This window comes from Uloborus diversus, chromosome 1, assembly GCF_026930045.1.
Source record: "Uloborus diversus isolate 005 chromosome 1, Udiv.v.3.1, whole genome shotgun sequence".
In the NCBI taxonomy this organism is placed as follows: Eukaryota; Metazoa; Arthropoda; class Arachnida; order Araneae; family Uloboridae; genus Uloborus; species Uloborus diversus.
Genome location: NC_072731.1, coordinates 28,292,750 through 28,313,746, shown reverse-complemented (window position 1 = coordinate 28,313,746; position 20,997 = coordinate 28,292,750). Strand labels below are relative to the sequence as shown.

The window sequence follows — 20,997 nt, the reverse complement described above, 5'->3', positions numbered from 1 at the left end:
ATTTATGCAGAGGTGCCATGTCTAGTAATTTCAAATATTTCCAAACACAGCAGAATATAAGAGTAATTAATTTATTTTACAAAAAGGTGAACAGATTTTCAAAGGAAAAAAATGTCAACATGACATTTCAGAAATCAAGTTCCCGTGAAAATGAGAGGCAGTACAGAAATTAATACTATAACAAAAATGGACTATTTATATCTAGTCAGAGATAAGTTACAGCTTAGATGATTCTTTTTTTTTAAATTAGGAATTTGTTTATTTCTATGCCTGGAAGGTTACTACAAAGTCTGACACAATTTTCTTTAACTTCTTGTCTGTTTCATCACTGATTTTACCCTCAGATGCGATAGTGGTAAGGATGTCTTGGTGGCTAGTTTTGATGTGGTGCAAGAAATCTTTTTCGAAAGCTTGGATACGTGATGGGTCCAATTTATCCAGATAACCCCTGACGCCTGTGTAGATCACAGCAACTTGGTCTTCGATAGGCATAGGCACTGAATGAGAGAGAAATGAGAAAGTGTCAATTCAAGAAAATAAAAACACTGCAAAGAGAACAAATCTGTGGACTGTGTACAAAGATTACATTTTATAACATAGTTGGAGCTTCTTTCGGAAAGTTTTACAAACCCAAAATTGATTTGTACAGTTAACTTTTAAGTACTCCCAACAGTAATTGTGTAATAAAAACTTTTCATGTAAATTACATTGCTTTTTTCAACTTCTTACAGACATAAACATGCTAAATAATGTAAATCAAGAATAGATACCTTCTCTCCTTCTATAAGTTCCTTTATTACTTAAAAGGAACTTCATACAAAAGGGTTCATCTTTGTAAACCCAATCTGAAGATAATACTTAGTATATAGACATTTTAAAATGTTGATGAAACTTTAAACCATTAAAAAAGCTTGTTTTGAAATCTTAAAAATGAAAAAAAAATTAAGACTGTTTAGAAATTAGGAATTCTCTCAAAAACAATACATGCCCTAGTAATTTTCCAAATAAAAACCACTTTAAAAAATAAATAATTATTAAAATAAAAAATATATAATAAGCCAATTAAAAGTAGAAGAGGTTAAAAAATTTCACTTTGGAAACAGTTACAGGAGGCAAAAGGATAGATACTTCAAGCACAGCAAGCAATTGTTCGCGAAACACTTTAGATTTTGGCATGTTTATAAAACATGGGGTTTTGCTCATACAAAATTTAAATAAAGTTTAAGGATCTTTCAGAAAAAAAAATAATAAAAATTTTAGTCTTCAAAATAGATCAAAATTTTGTAGACCAAAAAATAGTGAGACAAGAAATAATGCAAAAGAAAAAACATTTGTTTAACTCATTCAAAACAGTTTTTCAAAGCAAAAGTAGCTTATTTCTACATTCCTTCTACAGTTGGAAGATATAAAAAGTAATGAGGAATCAATAACTAAAAAGTGCTTTCACAAAATGTTTAAAGAGAAATTTGATAAAAGCATTTTGACTCATACATTAATCCATGAATGTGTGTAAGAGAGGACTCAAACTCATTTATTCACATAAAATACCAAACTCAATTGTGAAGCGATGAGATTACATTTTGCTTAAAAATAAAACATGAAGTAAAATTTTTAAAAATCAAGAAATTATTTAGGGCAATATTTTTTTCCTTTTTCAAACTGTGAGAAATAAATTGTAAAGTTTCAAATGCAAGAGTTTCAGCTAAAAAATGGAAGTCTATCAAAATCTGGAGAAATAGGCAACTCTGAAAATGGATAAGTAGTTGAAATCTGTGAGGGTGGAACATTCAGCGTCAAATATTTTGTCTGTTTTCATCTTCTAATCAGAATATTAAAAAATTTTATGATTGGATTGAGGCAGACAGCCCAACTAAGAGAGAAGCGAGATCAAAATTTTGATGGTGAAAAAATAATAAGCTGTCTGAAGCATTAGGTCAGTTTGTATTCAAATCCCCTCGAACAAAATAGATTCATTTGTTCCATGGTCCACAGAAATCTGTTTAGCCCTTTTCCCCCCTTCTTATTTTCATTTATTTTCTGAAGAAATTTTTTTTAAAATTTGAATATTTTTTTAAAATGTAAAAATTGTGTTTGTTATAGTATTGTAGCCATATGTCTTGCACCTTACCGTGAGGTATGCCAAAGTATAATAACATTATGTATGACAAATGTAAAATAAGTGATAACTCCATTTAGTATATAAAAATTTGAAAATTGTAACTAATAATCAATTTCTTGTTTTTTTTTTTTTTTTTTTTTAAATGTAGTTCCTCATGGACCTACATGCTCATATTTATCCAAGCATTTAAAATGGATAAACCAAACAATTGGTAGGTGCGGGGGTCTCTGATATCTACAAAAATCAGTTCAGTCCATTAGAAAAAATACTTTAAGGCCATGCATTTACAATATAAAAATAAGGGGTTTATAAGGAGATAATAGCTAAATTCAGGAGAAAGGTACTGTACATTTTATTAATAAGTCATAGATTCCACTAAAAATGATAATATTTCATCAGTTTTTACTTATACCAGATGAATAAAAAGTGAGAAACATCAAAAGTAAAACAAGAGGTTATGAGTGATCGCAGAATATTGTGTTCTTAAAATAACATCAAGTAAATTACATTACAAGTTTTTAGCCATTTCTTAATATTTTATGGGCAGCAAAACATCTGATCCAGCTTCATAAATTATAAAAACCAACAAAAGCAGAATCCCTTACCATATTGTCCTTGCTTCAACAGTTCAGTAAGCCTAACTCCCCTGCTCAACAGTTGTTGTGTGGAAGCATCTAAATCAGATCCAAACTGAGCAAAAGCAGCTACTTCACGATATTGGGCAAGTTCTAGTTTCATGGAACCAGCAACCTATTCAGCAGAAATTGAAAAGAAAAGATGTACTGCATGTGGTTAATTAAAAGAACTTAACAATAGATAAATAGCATTTACATGAACTGGAAAAAAAACTGGACTGAAATATGATTGATTCATACAGGCTTTAGCTAATATATCATCACAACTGAAAGCACAAGTGGCAGTAATTAATTATTAAAAAACTGAGAATAATTGAATTTTGCATGTGATTATTTTTGCAGAGTATAAAATCTTATCTACAATTTAATAGCCAAAACTGATCAAGTAACACTCCTGATGTCACCAACAACTAAATTAAACTATTGTCTGGCTTGAAATTGTAAAATAAGATACTGAAGAAAGAAAAAAGTAAAGGTTTTCTCTTAATAAATTGTCAGCTTCTTAATCAGTTATTTGATGAAAAATTAAAGATTTTTTAGAAAACATAATTAAAAATAATAATGGGTTTAATTTTCTTTTTCTTTTTTTAATATTGTCTACGCTTTCTTGCCACTGTTATTACCTTTTTGGAACAATAGATTGGCAAAAAATCACTGTCTAAATTTTTAAAAATTTCTCTGAAATTTTCAGAATTTAATTCATTAATACAGTATACTCTTGATATCTTGAAAACCTTAATATGATGAAAAATTATTTTCCCCCCTTGATTTTGCGTATTTATCCAATGTTATTTTTCATTCTGATGTAGAAGGGTTTTTAATAAAAACCTTTTATGTCAAATATGTTTTGAATTTAAATATAATTTTTCTGGAAAAAGTTTGTCTTGAAGCAACTCGAGGAATGTTTCCAAAAAATTCTCATGTTTTTCTCAGGGGTTAGAAATGATTTGTTAGAAGTTTGTCTACTGTAACTTTCATTCTACAAGGTGTCTACTAGGGTGGGTCGAAAAAAAGTTTTCTAATTAATTTCTAATAATGCGGAAAACTTGCGCATTAGTATCCTAATGACGGGGAAAAATTTTTTAAAAAATTGAAATCACATAAGAGCCTTCAAGTTGAGAAAACATTTTTTGAAAAATAATTTGCTTAATTTCTGATAGTAAAAAAAATACACTTTCTAGTCATCGAAATATACAGAAAAAAATTGGGGGCACATTGTTGATCATTTAAATTTGCACAGAAAGCCTTAAAATACCATTTTTAAAGTAAAAATTCTATTATTTCAAAAACTCTTAAGCTGACAGAAAGCTATAAAAATATACTATTAAACGTCTGTTTTAATGTTTTACAAACATTTCTCTTATGCTGAAATGACTCGAGACTCACCACGTGTGGGACCGTCATTTCAAATTTTTCCGGGGGAGGGGTCAAAGGATGCAAATTTAATGGAAGTTTCAACGGATAACAGCAAAAATCACGTTCATCCAAACGTAAATATATTTATTTCTCAAAGCCGTGGTGGGGGCGATGCCTCCCCTTGATCCTTTAAATGACGAGCCTAATCAGATGGTGGTGGCAGCAAGTCGACTCCAGTTCACCATCCTAACCAATTAATTAACTTCAAATATTCAAGTTACGGCAGGAATTTGACTTTCAATGAAGTTCAAAGTCTTCTATTGCCATATTTACAACAATGGTAGTGGTATCAGCTTACACTTGAGCGACAAATAAGTTCCGGATAATCTGTGGCTTAAAAATTGATGAAAGCTTGAAGAATTTAACGTGACATACTACTGGAGGTTCATTTTAGACTTTCAGTATTTTTTTGTAGTCTAACTCTCGAATGTGCTGTGTGCAGTCCAATATCATTGCCACATATTAGGATGACAAAAGAAGAAGTTGCTATAAATGACGAGATCAAGGATTTCTCATAATATTATTCGGAAAACATCTTTTTGTTTGAATGACCTTTAGTATATGCTTTGGACCATCTTTCATAGTGTAATGCATCTTAATACCAAACCAAACAGGAGCTATAATTTTTCCAGCATCTCCATTACGCTTGCTGGACTAATTTGGGAAACATGAAGTCTTAACACTCAGTTAGCACAGTTAAACGTTGGGAATAACTGAGAGGTCAGGGATTCTTAACAGCTAATTCTGGATCACTTGTTGAAATTTTCTTCTACAGAAAAGTCACACAAAATGGGTAGGTGTTGGAGGGGGTAGGTAACAACTTGCTGTTACCTACACGTGGCAAGTCCTGAGTCATTTTAACATAATGGAAAAATAAGTAAAGCATTAAACCGGATGTTTGATATTCTTTGAAAGCCAATGTCCTGCCACAACTTGAATATTTGGTACCACACTCATTCCGTAGAGAGATGTGGAAAACATGTGACAGAGGCAGCAAGCAACTATTGTGAACATGAAAACCCAGAAGGTTTTCTAGCAAATAACAATCAGATCAAGAATATTTGACACAAAATCGGAATTTGAAGAACTTCAGCATAATGAATCCCACATTAGTTGGTTGATTGGGTAGGGTGCTTTTTTAAAGGTTAGTTTAGCTACTTTCGCTATTTTTTTTTAAAGGTTGGCCCAGCAATGTGACATTTCATACGCCTTACGTTTATATTAATGTTAAATGTAAATTTCAAAATATCCCTAAAACAGATTGTTTTTTGGAATTGCTTCATTAAATCGTTAAACATCAAATACATCTCTTCACACAGGAAAGAAGCCATTGATTTACCAGCCTAGAATCTTATTTTAAAAACTTGCAATTCTTTTGCCACTGAAATAAAGAAACCCAACTTTTTACAGTAAGTTACCACCCTATAGCCAGGGCTAAAGCAGAAATACTTGAAATACACCGCCAGCTCAGTCAATTCCAGCTGAGGACTGCAGTTTTGTGTTTATTAGCACTCATCAGCCCGGCATAGTAGTGACTGAGCTGGGGGTGGAAAACCTCTTAAGGAAGCCAAGAGTGTGAAACAAACTGGTAGCTAATATAGAATTAGCACTGACCAGTTGAGTGACCGAAGCAATAGTTCGGTTCAACTCGAAGATTGAAGGCAAGGCAGGTATATTCAGTAAGTTACCGCCCTATTGGCTTCAAGCATAACTGCAGTTCGGTGTGTTGCTGGGAGCGGCGTGCTCCAATTTGTCAGTTCCAAGTTGTCGAGAGGACTTCATTTTTAAGATGTAGGAAATAAGTTCGTTGCGCCCGGCTAAAGGAGAGGGCAGGTTCCATTGGTCACCTTGAGACATTTTGATGGTGAAGGAAATGAAAGAGTGAAATATTAGAGTTTCTTTCATGGAAGTTGATGTTGTTGGACATAGTCTTAACAAGATCGTTGAAGGTTCATGCTGGATTGGACTAAAAGTATCCTGGAGTCTGGCTGGATTGGATGTCCGAGTGTAAGGGTTCTTCACCGGATGTGGCGGTTCTTTGTGTCCGAGAGGTCAAGTCTATGGGAGGACCAGCATGACGGCTGACCACAAGTGAAAATACGGGCTGCAATCAACTTTCACGTAGGATCCTATGGATGGATCAGGCCTTCAAGTTTTGATATGCCAAGTATTAAGGACGGAATATCCTGAGTGGTATAAACTTTCATCTTGACTTTTACCAGCACTATTCTATTTTTAGGCATTGGACTCAAGGTGGACTAGCATTTGACTAGTCCGTAAAGTTTTGGAACTGAACGATACTGTATTAAGAAAAGTGTTCCTATGAATGTTCTCATGGGGGGGTTTATTTTCAGTCAAAATGTTTGTGGGTTTAAAAGTACCTTATTTACCCTTGTTGATATTAAAAGTTTTAAGATATACTTATTGTTATTGAATAAAATTGTTTTTTATTGTTAAATATGTGTTTTTAATTCCATTTTCCCCTTGAGCAGATCACTCCACAATTTAAATTGGGCTTGCTCTGACCTGTTTTAGTTGCTTGAACTTCGGGTATTTTCATCCACGGTAGCCCGTGAGTCAAACAGGCATGGTTAAGGGCCATCTCCTTGCAGTCAGACTTTACCATGTTCAAAACACACTACTTTCGGTGTTCTACCATATCAAATCAACCAATGGTCAAAACGTCATGTCTTTAGATTTTGCTCATTTTTTGTTCCAATGGAGTATTACCACAACAGAGAAAATATACAAAGTTTTGGATTTTTTCACTCATTTGTTTTCGAATTATAATATTTTAAAGTTTTGACGAAGTTGAAAATTTTCCCTGACACGTTTTCTTTAAATGGCCGTAATTAAAAAACTATTTGACTCAAAGAGTTAAAACTGGTAGTGTTTTGTTCTGTATTTAATAAGGTTTTATAAAATATATGACATGACCTAGTTCTACCTTTTTCTTTTTTTTAACATTTTTTTGAAAAAAAAAATTTTTAATTTAAAAAAACTCAAAATCGAAATTTTTAATTTTTTTGAAAAAAATTTATGTTATTAAGTTTTACTTTAGCAACATTTATGCAAAATTTCATGATGGCATTATTGTGGTATCATAAGAAAAAAAAAATTTCCTCTTTCAACATCTTTATTCATGTAACAATTCATACTACTTGATCAGCTGGATCATCCAAAGGGGGTGGAGGGTGGAGGGATGGCAAAGACTGTGCCATTAAGATTTTTAAGGGGATGTTTAAGGGGCATTTTTCTCTGTAAAGAGGTTTCCTCCCTGTGTGGGGGGGGGGGGGGGGGTTGTATAGTATTTGAGGAGGTGTTATTGGCACCCTTGGCTTGATTCCTTCAAATATATATATAGATGTTTATTTATACAGAAATATATATATATATATATATATATATATGCAGGTTTTTTTTAAATAGCCAAGAATTAAAATTTATTAACTGAAAATATATTAGTCTACTTATGGATGGCAAATGGTCCGTAATCGAAAGTGTTGAAATAATTCAGTAAAGTAAATGTTTCCAATCAACATTTTTTCAATCCTATGTTCATGGGTTGATACAGTAGAAGGGCTTGACCATCATGAGTCATGCTTCAGCACCTACATCCCTGCTACCCATCCCCTAAGTAGCCACTTTTACTCATCAGCTGCCTGCTGTAACGAACCCTTAGGCTTTCTCCTGGTGTAATATGAAACCCGTCTGCTTTCTCCCACTACAGAGGCATTGAAATCTTCAGAACTTTGTATGTTCTTGGACAGTGCACATTCTATATTTTACTGCTTGCTTTCTTTGAGAAATTTTTTTCCAAGTTTTATTCTTATTTTACTGTTAAATTTATTCATATTTTTGTTAAGAGCCAACTTTTAGTTGAAAATGGATAAACAATGGAGAATATTTTGCTGCAATCCATTTAAAAAGGAAGGACATTGGGTGAAAAAAGATCTAAGCACTGCAAGCTTGTGGGTGACAACACTAACATATGGCATTGAAGAAGGAATGAAAATTTGTACTGCATGTCACATACAATTAAGTAAGCAAAAACATTCTTCAGTTCCTGAAACTGATGATGTTATGAATGAGATCAGCAAAGATCCAAAACCAGGCTCTAATACAGAGGATCCCGATTTCATGAGCCCTCATAATGGGGATGTACAGTTTGAAGAAATTGTGGGCTATATTGCTTGTGCCTATGACAGCAAATGGTGGATAGGATATGTAATCTCAAAAGATCAGGTAGAAGAAGAAATCCAGATTTTTTTCCTTCATCCTAGTGTACTATCATCATCATTCATTTATCCAAGAAAAGCAGACATTTTGACCATTCCTAAAAATTTTGTTCTATGCAAATTACATCCTGTCACTGCTATAAGCAGAAAATACCAAGTCTCGAAAGAGGAGATAGCAAAAGTAATTGAAATCTTACATAAGAAGAAAGTATATCTATACTATAGGACCTACAAATCGAGTACTATGGTAGCAAAGAGAGTTACACACATCTCAAACTGCTTCTTAATGGGCTTAAAAAAAATATTAAATTTTATATTGTAGCAATGAAATTATATATAAATAAAACTTAAATTTGCTTTTAAAATATGGCTAAAAAAGCTTCAGCAACTTTTTAATTGAAGTTTTAAAATTTAAATAAAATTTAGTTTTTTTATTCAATAATAAATATTTTTTCACCGAAAAAATTGTTTGAACTTGTTAATATGCTTGCAATACTGCCAAGTACTTGTTTTTCTACGCAATAGTCCCGGTTTAAAACCTTAACTACTTTTCATTAGAACAAATGTTTTTTACAAATAAAATTAAAGCAACTGTTTGAAAGAAAAAATTTTTTTTCTCCATGATGCCACAAAAATGCCATCATGAAATTTTGAATTTATGTTGCTTAAAGAAGACTAAGTACCCGTTTTTTTTTTTCCAAGAAAATTAAAAATTTTGATTTTTAATTTTTACAAAATATTTTTTTTTAAATAAATGATTTTTTTTTTTTTTTTTTTGGAGCTGTTTTGTTATACATTTTTTAAAACCTCCTAAAATACTGAACAAAACACCAGAAGTTTTAACCTTCTAAGTCAATTAGTTCTTTGATAATAGTCTTTTAAAGATTACTAAACAATGTAAAATTTAAGGTGCTTCCAGAGTTAAAAAAATTTATAACTTTGGAAAGAATTGTTGAAATAATTTGAAACTTCAGATTTGTCATCATGGAGGTGTGTATCATAGACAGATAAAAAATCATTACATTCTAAAACATTGACCTTAAAAATTTATTTTTTATTGGTTGATTTGACATAATGACCCATTAAAGCACTGTTGAAAGAGGAAAAAAAATTTTTCTGCATGATACCAAAAGAATGCCATCTTGAAATTTTGAATAAGTGTTGCTAACAAAAAGCTAAGTAACATTTTTTTCAAGAAAATTAAAAATTTCGATTTTGAATTTTTACAAATTAAAAACTTTTTTAATAAACAAATTTAAAAAAGATTTTTTTAGCAACTGGGCTTTATTATATATTTTTGAAAACCTCATAAAAGACTAAACAAAACAGCACCAGTTGTAGACTTCTAAGTCCAATAGTACTCTAATAATAGCCCTTTTAAGATTTTAATCGATGCAAAATTTCGGATTCCTCCAAAATTTAAAAAATGTATAACTTTGACTAGAATTGTTGAAAAAATTTGAAACTTCAGTTTTTTCATCCTGGAGGTAAGTATAACAAACAGACAAAAAATCATAACAATCCAAAATATTGACCTTCAAAATTTATTTTTTTATTGGTTGATTTGATATGGAATGACCTTTTCCTCACCTGCTTCATGGCCTTGGTCTGGGCGGCGGAACCCACCCTGCTCACGGACAGGCCGACGTTGATGGCCGGCCGGATGCCCTTGTAGAAGAGCTCGGTCTCCAAGAAGATCTGTCCGTCTGTGATGGAGATGACGTTGGTGGGGATGTAGGCGGACACGTCGCCAGCTTGGGTCTCGATGACTGGCAGGGCGGTCAGGGAGCCCCCCTTGAAGGTCTCGTTCATCTTGGCCGCTCGCTCCAGGAGCCGGGAGTGGAGGTAGAAGACGTCCCCGGGGTAAGCCTCTCGGCCGGGGGGCCTCCTCAGCAGCAGGGACATCTGGCGGTAAGCCACGGCCTGAGGACGAGAAAAGGGACGCTTAATATTTCCGTCACTGCACGCACCGAACAGATTTCCGATCGCCGTCGGCCGAGGTTGCCGAGTTTTAGCCACGGGAGGAAAAAACGTGGTTTTATCCACCTGGCAAAAATAGGTTTTGCCAAAGTAGCAAAAAAAGAATTTAACAACTTATGGACACAGTTTTTACATTTTTTTTTCCTTCAGCAAGTTTAAAGGGTAATTCTACAAGCAACTGACTAAGATTTTTAAAGTGAAACAATTTTGTAATATTCAACATATTATTATTAATTTCCCTCCAATTATTGTATTTTTCAAGCTGAATTCAATATCATTGAATTCTCAAAATATATTTTGGATGATCTTTAAAAAAAAAAATGTTAAAAGCATGGTAACAGACTGACATGCTACTATTTAAAATGTCAGTCAGTTACCGTGTTTTAAACTTTTTTTAAAAAATTGCCCAAAATTTGATTATACAGTTAAGTTCTGTTTCCTAAAAAATACAATAATCTGGGGTGGGGGGAGATTATTTGCACAAAAGTATATTTTGAGTTGAATGTTACAAAATGCTTACTATTTTGCTTTAAAAATAATAAGTCAATTTCCTGTGGGATTGCCCTGAAAGAACATAAAAATGTTTTGATAAAATTTTAATTTTAGTTTTATTTGTTTGCTAGTTTAAAATATTTTATTTACTCTAAGAGTTTAATGTTTCACAAATATTTGTTTAAAAATTATTTTAAACAAAAAAACAGAATTTACAAGTGAGGTCATGAGAAGCAAAGGGATATAAGTCGACTCCTTTCAAGTTTCAAGCAAAACATGTTTGAAGTTTAGATCCTAGGTAGACTTTCACTGCATTTTTTTTTTTTTTTTTTTTTTTGCTAAATCATGCTGTGTAACAACACCTATCAAGGCTACAAGTATAATCTCTTGCCCCAAAACAGAGGAGAGGTTTACAAATCAAGATATATTTGTTTTATGTATGTGTACTTCAAACACATTTGAATTTAAATCAGGACTAGAAAAATCTTGAAAACTTTACCTGTCCTACCGGGCATGTTTTTCTAAAAGGTACATGCCCGAATAAACTTTTATATGCCCAGTTTTTTTTAATTGTATAATAATAAAAATATTTGAGCTTGTTGTCTAGCATTAATCACACAAAAAATTAATTTCACAGCTTTATATCTGATTCAAGAATTATTTCAATATACAACACAAAAAAAGTTTAAATAAACAGTACATAATAAGTCATTAAAAATAAAAATATTTAATTTCAAAACTGTAATAATTACATGCCCAGCTGGGCATGTAAGGGTAAGAGATTCATGCCTGATCGGAATTTTTACATGCCCCGGGCATGTTGAGAAATATAATTTTCGAGTCCTGATTTAAATGCAACAATTTTTTGATTTATCCTCGCTTTATCCCGGGAAAAGTAGGAAAAGTATCAGAGCCTTTGTTTTAAATGACAACAGAGAGAAAACAAACCAATAAAATGATTCTACTCAAACTACATGAATTTTAATATATACAAAATGTATCAAAAACAGTGGCAGATACAAGGGAGGATCATGGTGTTCATGACCCCCCCCCCTAAACCGTCAACAATATTATTTGTCTACATTCTGTTCAGACAGTTTATGAATAAAATGTAAAAGGTTTCAGTAGACTTTTCAATTCATTAATTACTTTTTAAAGTAAATATTTGAAATATCAACTCCTTTCATTGCTTATGAAAATAATTAGTAATTTTATGCTTCACTAAGTGCTTTATTAGCTGATTTGGTGCTTTTTATTGACCCCCAAACAGTTCCAGAAATTTTTCGCACCCAAAACCTTAGGTTCACTCATGGGGGGGGGGGTCATTCTTTCATGGTGAACCCCCCTAAAATGGTAGTCTGCATCTGCCCCTGATCAAAAGGTTAATCAATGTCTGGGTTTAGAGTCTCACGGAAAGAAAAAAAAAAGCAGATTTCTAGCCTTATTCCCCCTTCCCCCATGACCAAAAACATTCAATGTGTCTAAACTAGCTCAAATTTAAAATAAAATAAAAGCAGGAGCTACTATTCTACTTCGCAAATAAAAGGTTTGTTAGCTTTTTTCAATTTTTGGGATAAAACTGAAAAAAAAAAAGCCTACAACAATACTGTATTTAACTATTGAAGGTTCTCACTTTCAGATTATTCTTTCCCTTTTATTTTACTTTTCCAAAACTGTTTTGCAGATAAGATCTTTTAATTTTACTTTGACAGTGCTAACTTAGAATTTAGAAAACAAAACAGTTCTGAAATTAAGTAGAAATTTGCGATTTGCTTTTCAAATAGTACCTGTTTTGATAAATCATCATAGATGATAAGGCCATGCATGCCATTATCTCTAAAGTATTCTCCCATGGCACAGCCAGAATAAGGAGCCAAGTACTGTAGAGGAGCAGCTTCCGAAGCAGTTGCAGCAACCATAATGGAATATTTAATTGCATCTGAAACCAAAAACATTGGTAAAAAATGCAGATTCCATGTTTAACACAAGAACTACATTATTTATGTATTTTTCTTTACCTGAATCTGTTAGCCGTTTCACAATCTGAGCAACTGTACTCCTCTTTTGACCAATGGCAACGTAAATACAAAATAGTTTTTTCTTCTCATCAGCTCCTTCATTGAATCTTTTTTGGTTAATGATTGTGTCGATAGCAATGGCTGTTTTCCTAAAATATATTTCAATAATTATAGTAACATTCATTAGCAGAGAAATTAGAGAAGGGTCATTTCACGGTAATTTAGACATTTTTTTAGAGTCAGTAACATTACCTTTTTTTTGCCGTAACTTTAATTTACTTGTTTGATTGCACATTATTTTATTTTGAGCTTTTCCTACCAACATACCAACTCGAATTAAAATAATTTGCAAATCAAACAGTAACTTAAAACATTATGGCAAAAAAAGTCATGTTACGGATTCTACATAAATGTCAAAAATACCATGAAATGACTAATTTATAAACAAAAAATGATCGAGAAAATCACAAATAAACGTTATTATAATTTGGGTTAAATTAGAACAAACCTAAAATTCAATTCCATTAAAATCAGCAAATTTCAACACATTTTTTCTCCCATCTCCAAAATTGTGTTGTGCAAAATTTTAATCCTTTTTCTCTGCAAGCTTTTTTTTTGTTCATTAAAAACTCTATTAACACTTCTTTCAGTAGCGGATTTACTAATGAGGCGGTGGGGGCGACCGCCCTCTCCGTAACCGTCATTTTCTGATCACAAAAACATGAAATTGAAGAACTTACTACTATTTTAATCAATCCACTATAATAATAAAATCTGTTCGCGTCCGTCTGTCTGAAGATCGATCTTCTCGAGAACAGCCGCGAATCAAGAGTCGAACAAGATATCGATCAATTTGAAATTTTCCAAAGAAAACAATAGAACCAATCTCGTGACTGTACGACTTTAATTAGCGGAGATATTAATTAAAACGTTAATTAACATAATGTTATTCAGGAATTTTTATTTTTTCCTGTTGCCATTTTGCGTATGGGTGAGCAAATAAAATTCTAATAATTATTTTTAAAAGACATTTTTTTGGCTGCTGTCCAAATCTTAAAACAACGTTTCCATCTAGAATTTCATTTTAAATTAGTTTAAAATTGGTTGCTTCCTATTCAGACATGGCCTTTATTTTATCGTCTGTCATTTTATTTTTTACAGTCAACGTTCTTAACTCTTTTCAGCTTATGAAAGTTGTTTCTTTAGTTATGTTTACTTATTGTAGTGTAAGTTTATCATTGACCGGCCTCATATTTTGGTACATTTAGGATGTGCGACTAACTATGTTTATTTTGTTGGACTTTTTCCCGTCACATGGGTGAGTTTTGGAATTGTAATAACTCTCTATTTCCTTCCTGTTTCTATTTTTGAAATGCAGTTTGTATTGTTAAAAGAACATGTTAAATTAAGATTGTTTGGACTTCTTTAAGTGAAACAAGTTGAACAAAAAAGATTGCTTTTAAGGATTTTAACTAAAGCTAAATTGGAATCTGATGACTTAGTATTAAATTAATGCTTATTGGTATTTATTTAGTCTTGGTGCTTTAGTTTCACGTAATCAACCAAAAAGTGTGTGTCATTTTATGCAAAAAGCTGATTGTAATTGTACATAAATATTTCAGATATAGTTTATGAGATGTAATTCACATTTTAACATGAGCACAGATTATAGTTGATAATGTATCTATTTTCATCTTTTGTGCTAATTGAAAATACTCATAACTTGTATCATTGATAACTATGATTAATGTTAAAGGGATTTTTGCCAAAAATTATGCTCTACTGGTATTTTGCAAACTTTGCATTACGCGTATTTATTTACTCCTTAGCGCTTTAGAAACTGATGTCAGAGTAATACAAAAACATCCAATTGGACGTCTCTTTCATTTTTTAAGTAGCCCGTGCAACGCCGGGCACGCAGCTAGTTACATTCTATAAATCAGGCAGTGAGAAGCAAAGGGATGTAAGTGGCAAAATTAAAAATTTGGACATAACCTGCACAAATGGTAGTTGAACCTCTCCTCTGTCTTGGGGCAAGAGATAGTACTAGTACTCCTGGTAGGTGCTGCTGGATAGCATGATTTAGGAAAAAAATCAATGAAAGCATACCTAGGATGTTATCTTTATATGCGTTTTATTCAAAACTTGAAAATGTCCCTTTAGACTTACATTCCTTTACTTCTCATCTCACTGCCTCAAATGTGCTTTAAATTAGTTTTAGACAGTAGTGAAGTCGAGGATGGACAGCATTACCCACTTTTTAGTTTTAACCCAAGCTCGTCCTCTCCCTTTTTTAAAAGTTCAATAAAAAATAAAATATTTCAAAATGCTTCTGACGTAATTCTTACTGATTCTTATACAAAAAAGACCCCCTGAATTCAAATACAATTACCGTGTTAACCTTTGTGTCCCACTTTTAAACTAGTATGTTGTGGCCATCACGAAACTTTCTTCTATATTTTTCTTTTTTTTTTTTTCTGATCCCTCCCCATGCTTGACGAGGAAGCAATATTCCCAACAAAAACAAAATGACACATGCAAAAACTTGACGACTATCCCAATGTCTGAATTATTGCAAAAGCAAAGCAAAGAGCGAAAATTGAAAGTTATTTTAAAAGCCTTGCTTGAATGAATTACAAATATTTTATTTGTTAACAAACATAAGATGGCAACAGTTAAAAATTTTAAATCATTGAGATAATATTTCCTATCATTTCCATACAATTAAAATCATGAGAAATACGCAGACGACAATCTATTACGATTTATCTTTCTTATTGTTGCATTAATAAAAATATTTTTATTCGCAAAAAAAAAAAAAATCAACACCTCTTGGAGCGATCGGCGTCAAAATAGAACCAAAGCCTGTTTACATATGGATTCACATATATTCCAAATTTCAACCAAAACGTAGCATTACTTCTTGAGATAGGGCACTCAAAATGGAAAAAAAGAACGGGTGATTGCGCTACCTCCTTTTTAGCTGTTGACACAAAAATAAAATCAGTTCTTATACCCACTAAGGGCTACTTGCCGATAAATTTTTCTTTCATTCCGTTCATTATTTCTTGAGATACAGCAGTCACAATTGACGACAAAAAACGTTCTATAGCTCAACCCCCGTTTGAGTTATTGACACCAAAATTGAATCAGCACCTGTTCCTGTTAATACCAACATATGGACCAAATTTTGTTTGATTCCGCCAGTAACTTCCTGAGGAATAGCAAGCACGCGTAACTCGAAAAACGTCCCATTGCTCCACCCCCCTTGGAGGAATTCGCGCCAAAAACTAATGGGCACAAGTTCACATAGGGGCACATATGTGTACTAAATTTCGTTCGATTTCATGCGGTAGTTTTTGTTGTAGAGCGGCCACAAAAAACTGGTCACACACAGACGTGACACACATACATACACACACACACACACATACATACACACACACAGACAGACACATTTTCCAAAAATGGTCGAAATGGACTCAGCACACCTCAAAACGTTCGAATCCGTCAAAATTCGAAATTCAAAAATTTGCACGAATCCAATACTTTCTTCTATATATTAGATATAGAAGAAAGTAAAAATGGCACCCCCCAATTTCTTTTAGTTTGAGTTTCATAGCCATTATTTATTTGGAGGTAAAGGGAGCGTTATATTAGCTATTATCACTCTTCTAAGAGGGCTAGAGGAGCAAAGTGTTGGGAAATGTGTCTTTACCTTAAGTTCATAGAACTAAATAAAAGGTTTACAGAACCCCAACATCAAAAAGCCGTGCAGTCTGCCAGTAAGAAATAAAACATACTCAAAGTAATTTTAAATAAATAACATTTATTAAAATATCACAGTATACAACAATAAACATTTGTTAAATGCCAAAAATAATTTAGAGTGTACAAAACCCCCCAATAATCACAGAAATTTCAAAGTTAAATTATTAAATAAACACTTTTAGAAAAAAACGCGAAACATTTTAGAAGAAATTGTAAAATGTCACCTTCCTGCGCTAATGCGCATGTTTACATTGCTGAAGACTTCTTGACCAAGTGTAATCGAAGAAAACTGTTCCATCATGCACCGGCCGATAGGCTTGCTTAGTTCTAGCAGAACCTCTTCAAATACCGGAAAGCAAACTTGTGCATCCACAGGGATCACACCGGAACTTTCTGGAACTCTGGTAGGAACGTCTAGGAAATCCAATCATGAAGGTCACTCTGAAGGACATCGATGATTTCAAACTGATGACAGTCCCATACCACCACAGGAGCACCGGTAAATCAATCCAGGTATTGGCCAAGGTTAAGTGTTAGGCCTAATGGCAATGAACTTCATCTCCTGCGAACTTCTTCAGCAATGTTGACATTTTTCCCTCCATTAGCCGGAGTAATTTAGAACATTCTTAAACCTTAAATACAACACTTAACACTGAATAACACTTATCTCAAGCCCAGCTTAAATTCAAAAACGTTACATCATCAACGGCTCGAGCGCGCCGCAACTTCAATCAACAACCTAGCATGGTTGCCAAACCTTCAAAGACCAATCCCTGATTGGTCAACAAAAAATGGCAAGACGCCAATGGGGAGTAAACACAAACAAAAGTGAGCACTGAAAATATTTCGATCAATCTATTTATACGTTCTATGACCGCGATACGTCATCCCATGACACACCCTACTTTGCATTGGAGATATACATCTCAACTATTCCTGATTGAGTGATTCAACAATCTTTCTATTCGTTTTTTCGGCTCAAAGTAGCCAAAAACATCTCAACCATCGGGTGTTACGTCATAGGATGATTTCGATGTTGCACGATCATGCCCGAATCAATTTCAGTTATCCGCCGCTGGGAAACAAGACGTGGAGTGGCAAAAACATATCGGAGGTAAGTTTCAAAAAAAACTTTAACATTTGTAATTGAATTAAAAGCGCTCCAAGATACTGAATAAAGGCTTTTAAGCCCAACACAAAGTTCAAAAACATGAACATTTGGAGTTAGTTGGAGAACTCATAGGGGTGCACCCCTCTTAAAAATTTAAAAAATTATCAAAACCTATCTTTTTTTCCCTAGGGGCTTGCTTTACAATGGTTTCACTTGTTTTTGGCATAAAACCAGAGTATAGAACTCCTATGAAACCTTGTCCGAAATCCGAAAAAAGGTTCACGTAGTAAAATTTTTTTATAAAGATATTTTTTGCATCATATTTTGAACCAAGCTCACTTATAAGTAAAACTATCAGCTTTTCAAAGCCCTAGATGCAGGTGGAAGCAATTGACTCACTGACCCCCCCCCCCCCCGGGCGGGGTGTCCATGTCCTACACACACCCGCCTTTACACACATACACGCCTATGTGTACACAAACAGGTCTATGCACACATGCACGCTCGCTAACACACACATGCCTACAGACACAGCTATACACACGAAACTGCCCAGGAGGAAAGGCAGGCTTGGGGGGTCAGGAGCCGTTTCTAGAAACATTTTAGGGTCCTGTTGCAACTAGTGTTTGCGAAACACATAACTTTAATTCAAAACTTTAACATTTGTAATTGAATTAAAAGCGCTCCAAGATACTGAATAAAGGCTTTTAAGCCCAACATGTTCCCCCCTCTTGGAGACCTTTTATTAATTACATACATGAAACAATTTAAATACTATATACAATATAAACATACACATGAGCTTACAATTTGAAAAAATTTATTTTTTACATTCCACCCCCCAATTAAAAATAATTCTGCATAAGGAGTTTAGACTATATTTAGATAATGGCTTCGTGAAAATGTCAGGCTATGTTTACATTCGTCCTAACATATTCAATAGAAAACAATTTTTGTTCAATTAAATTTCTCAGAAAATGATATCTGACATCTATGTGTTTAGTTCTCGAGTTTTCAATTGGGGATTTCGAAAAATCAATAGTTGCAATGTTATCACAAAAAATTACAGTTTCTTTTAGTTGAAAACCTTCAATTCCTAAGTTGTTGATCTCATCAATTATTCTTTTCAACCAAACTATTTCTTTAGCCGTTTCTCCCAATGAGATGTATTCGGCTTCCATGGTTGATAATGAGACACATTTGTGTTTAAAGGTTCTCCAACTTATCGGAACTCTATCAATACAAACTATTGAACCCCCCATTGATACTCTATCCTCACGATTTGCAGCATAATCAGAATCTGAAAAACCTCTAATTCTGATACTGTTAATAGCACTTAAATTAAATTTATAGTTACAGGTGTATTTCAAATAGCCTAATAATCTTAAAAGAAAATCCCAGTGTTTCTTACCAGGATTAGCCTGGAATTGTGAAAATATATTAACTGCATATGAAATGTCTGGACGAGTTTTTCCGGCAATGTATGCCAAGCACCCTAGCAAATTCCGGTACGGGAGTTTCTCCATCTCTTTGATTTCGTACTCGGTCTTAGGACAATCATCCTTAGACAAAACCGTACCTCTTGAAATTGGAAGGGTAGATATAGGCACATTATACTCAGAAAAAAGGTTTAAAATTTTGGAAATATAAGAAATCTGGTGAATGAAAATTTTACCATCATTCTCAATAAATTCAATTCCCAACAATTTTCTTGTTTTCCCCAGTTCTTTAATATCATATACAGTTTTAATTTCATCAATTACATTTTTAACTAAATTTTTATTCTTGGCAAAAATCAAAATATCATCCACATATATTAACACGAAAATTTCACTGTTCCTCACGTAAACACAATTACATCCTATTATTCTTTTAAATTGGAATCGCTGGAGAACACCATCAATTTCATGAAACCAATTTCTCCCGGACTGGTGTAGTCCATATAAGGATTTCTTAAGTTTACATGCATAGTTAGGATGAATTTTACTTATAAAACCTTCTGGCTGCCTCATAAAAATATTTTCTTCCAGGTCAGCATATAAATATGCATTCTTTATATCAATTTGAAAATGACACCATTTTAATAAAGATACAAAAATTGTGAAAAATAGTCTTACTAAAGAAAATTCCACCACCGGGCTGAAGACCTCAGAATAAGACTCGCCAGGGATCTGGCGATTTCCGCCTGCAACAAGCCTTGCCTTATATCTTACAATCTCATCACGATCATTTTTCTTCAAATCATACACCCACCGGTTCCCCAGAATGGGCTGATTCTTAGGTGGAGGTACAAGTTCCCACACACCTCTCTGTTTGATGACTTCTAGTTCATCTTCCATAGCAAGTCTCCAGTTCTTCAGCTCGGGGGTGGATAAACATTGTTTATAGGAATTGGGAATTAATACTTCAACCAAACTAGCCTCAGGGACTTCTTCCTCACTTTCATCAGAAGTAACAATTTCTTCCTGGGGTTGATCCCCATTAGAAACTTCCCCACTTACAGGATTTTTGGAAGAAAAGTCAAAAAATTTGGGGTCATATTCTATTTTGTGGTCATCACAATATTTTAATACTTCCTTTGGGGATCTCAATCGAACTTTCTTATTCCCCGCAATTGTGTAATAATAGATATCTTTTTTCTTCCCCGTTTTTCTCTTCTTCACTTCCCTAATCCATTTAACCTTATTACAAGGAGTTCCCTGAGTACTTTCCTTAATTCTTTGATCCAACTCAATTTCACTTATAGGTTTGATAAAATTAAAATTTCTTTCTGATTTGGATCTATTTAACGATTCCCCCCATTTGACATTCTCATTAAAGTTAACATTCATGGTTTCTGTTATAGTTCTGGTGTTAGGATCCCAAATCCGGTATCCTCGAGTCCGAATGGCATATCCCACCATTATCCCCTTTTTAGCTCTCATATCTAATTTCCTTAATTTAGACTTTGGTAATCCTATGTAGGCTAAACAGCCAAATACTTTCAAATGTCTAACAGAAGGCTTATTCCCACAAAAAAGCTCAAAAGGGGTTTTCTTTTCATTTCCGACTACAGTCCTGTTTCTTACGTAATTAAAGCACATAGCTGCTTCTGCCCAAAATTCCTCTCCTAGCCCGGAATCTCTTAACATTGCTCTAACACCATTCATAATCGTGAGATTATACCTCTCCACAACGCCATTTTGCTGAGGCGTATAAGTGTTAGTCCTCTCAATTT

General features: G+C 33.4%; 1 protein-coding gene across 1 annotated transcript in view; it reads right to left on the bottom strand.

Annotated features, from left to right (window-relative positions):
* Positions 1-55: 55 nt before the first annotated feature.
* The window catches only part of LOC129228567 (ATP synthase subunit alpha, mitochondrial-like), a 34,716-nt gene continuing 13,774 nt past the window's right edge, over positions 56-20,997 (bottom strand). Inside the window, exons 6-10 of the mRNA XM_054863253.1 lie at positions 12,899-13,047; positions 12,668-12,819; positions 9,999-10,331; positions 2,725-2,869; positions 56-497 (exon numbers count right to left, since the gene is read on the bottom strand). Coding sequence (XP_054719228.1) covers positions 265-497; positions 2,725-2,869; positions 9,999-10,331; positions 12,668-12,819; positions 12,899-13,047 — 1,012 coding nt within the window. The 3' untranslated portion in view covers positions 56-264. The remainder of the gene's footprint in view (positions 498-2,724; positions 2,870-9,998; positions 10,332-12,667; positions 12,820-12,898; positions 13,048-20,997) is intronic.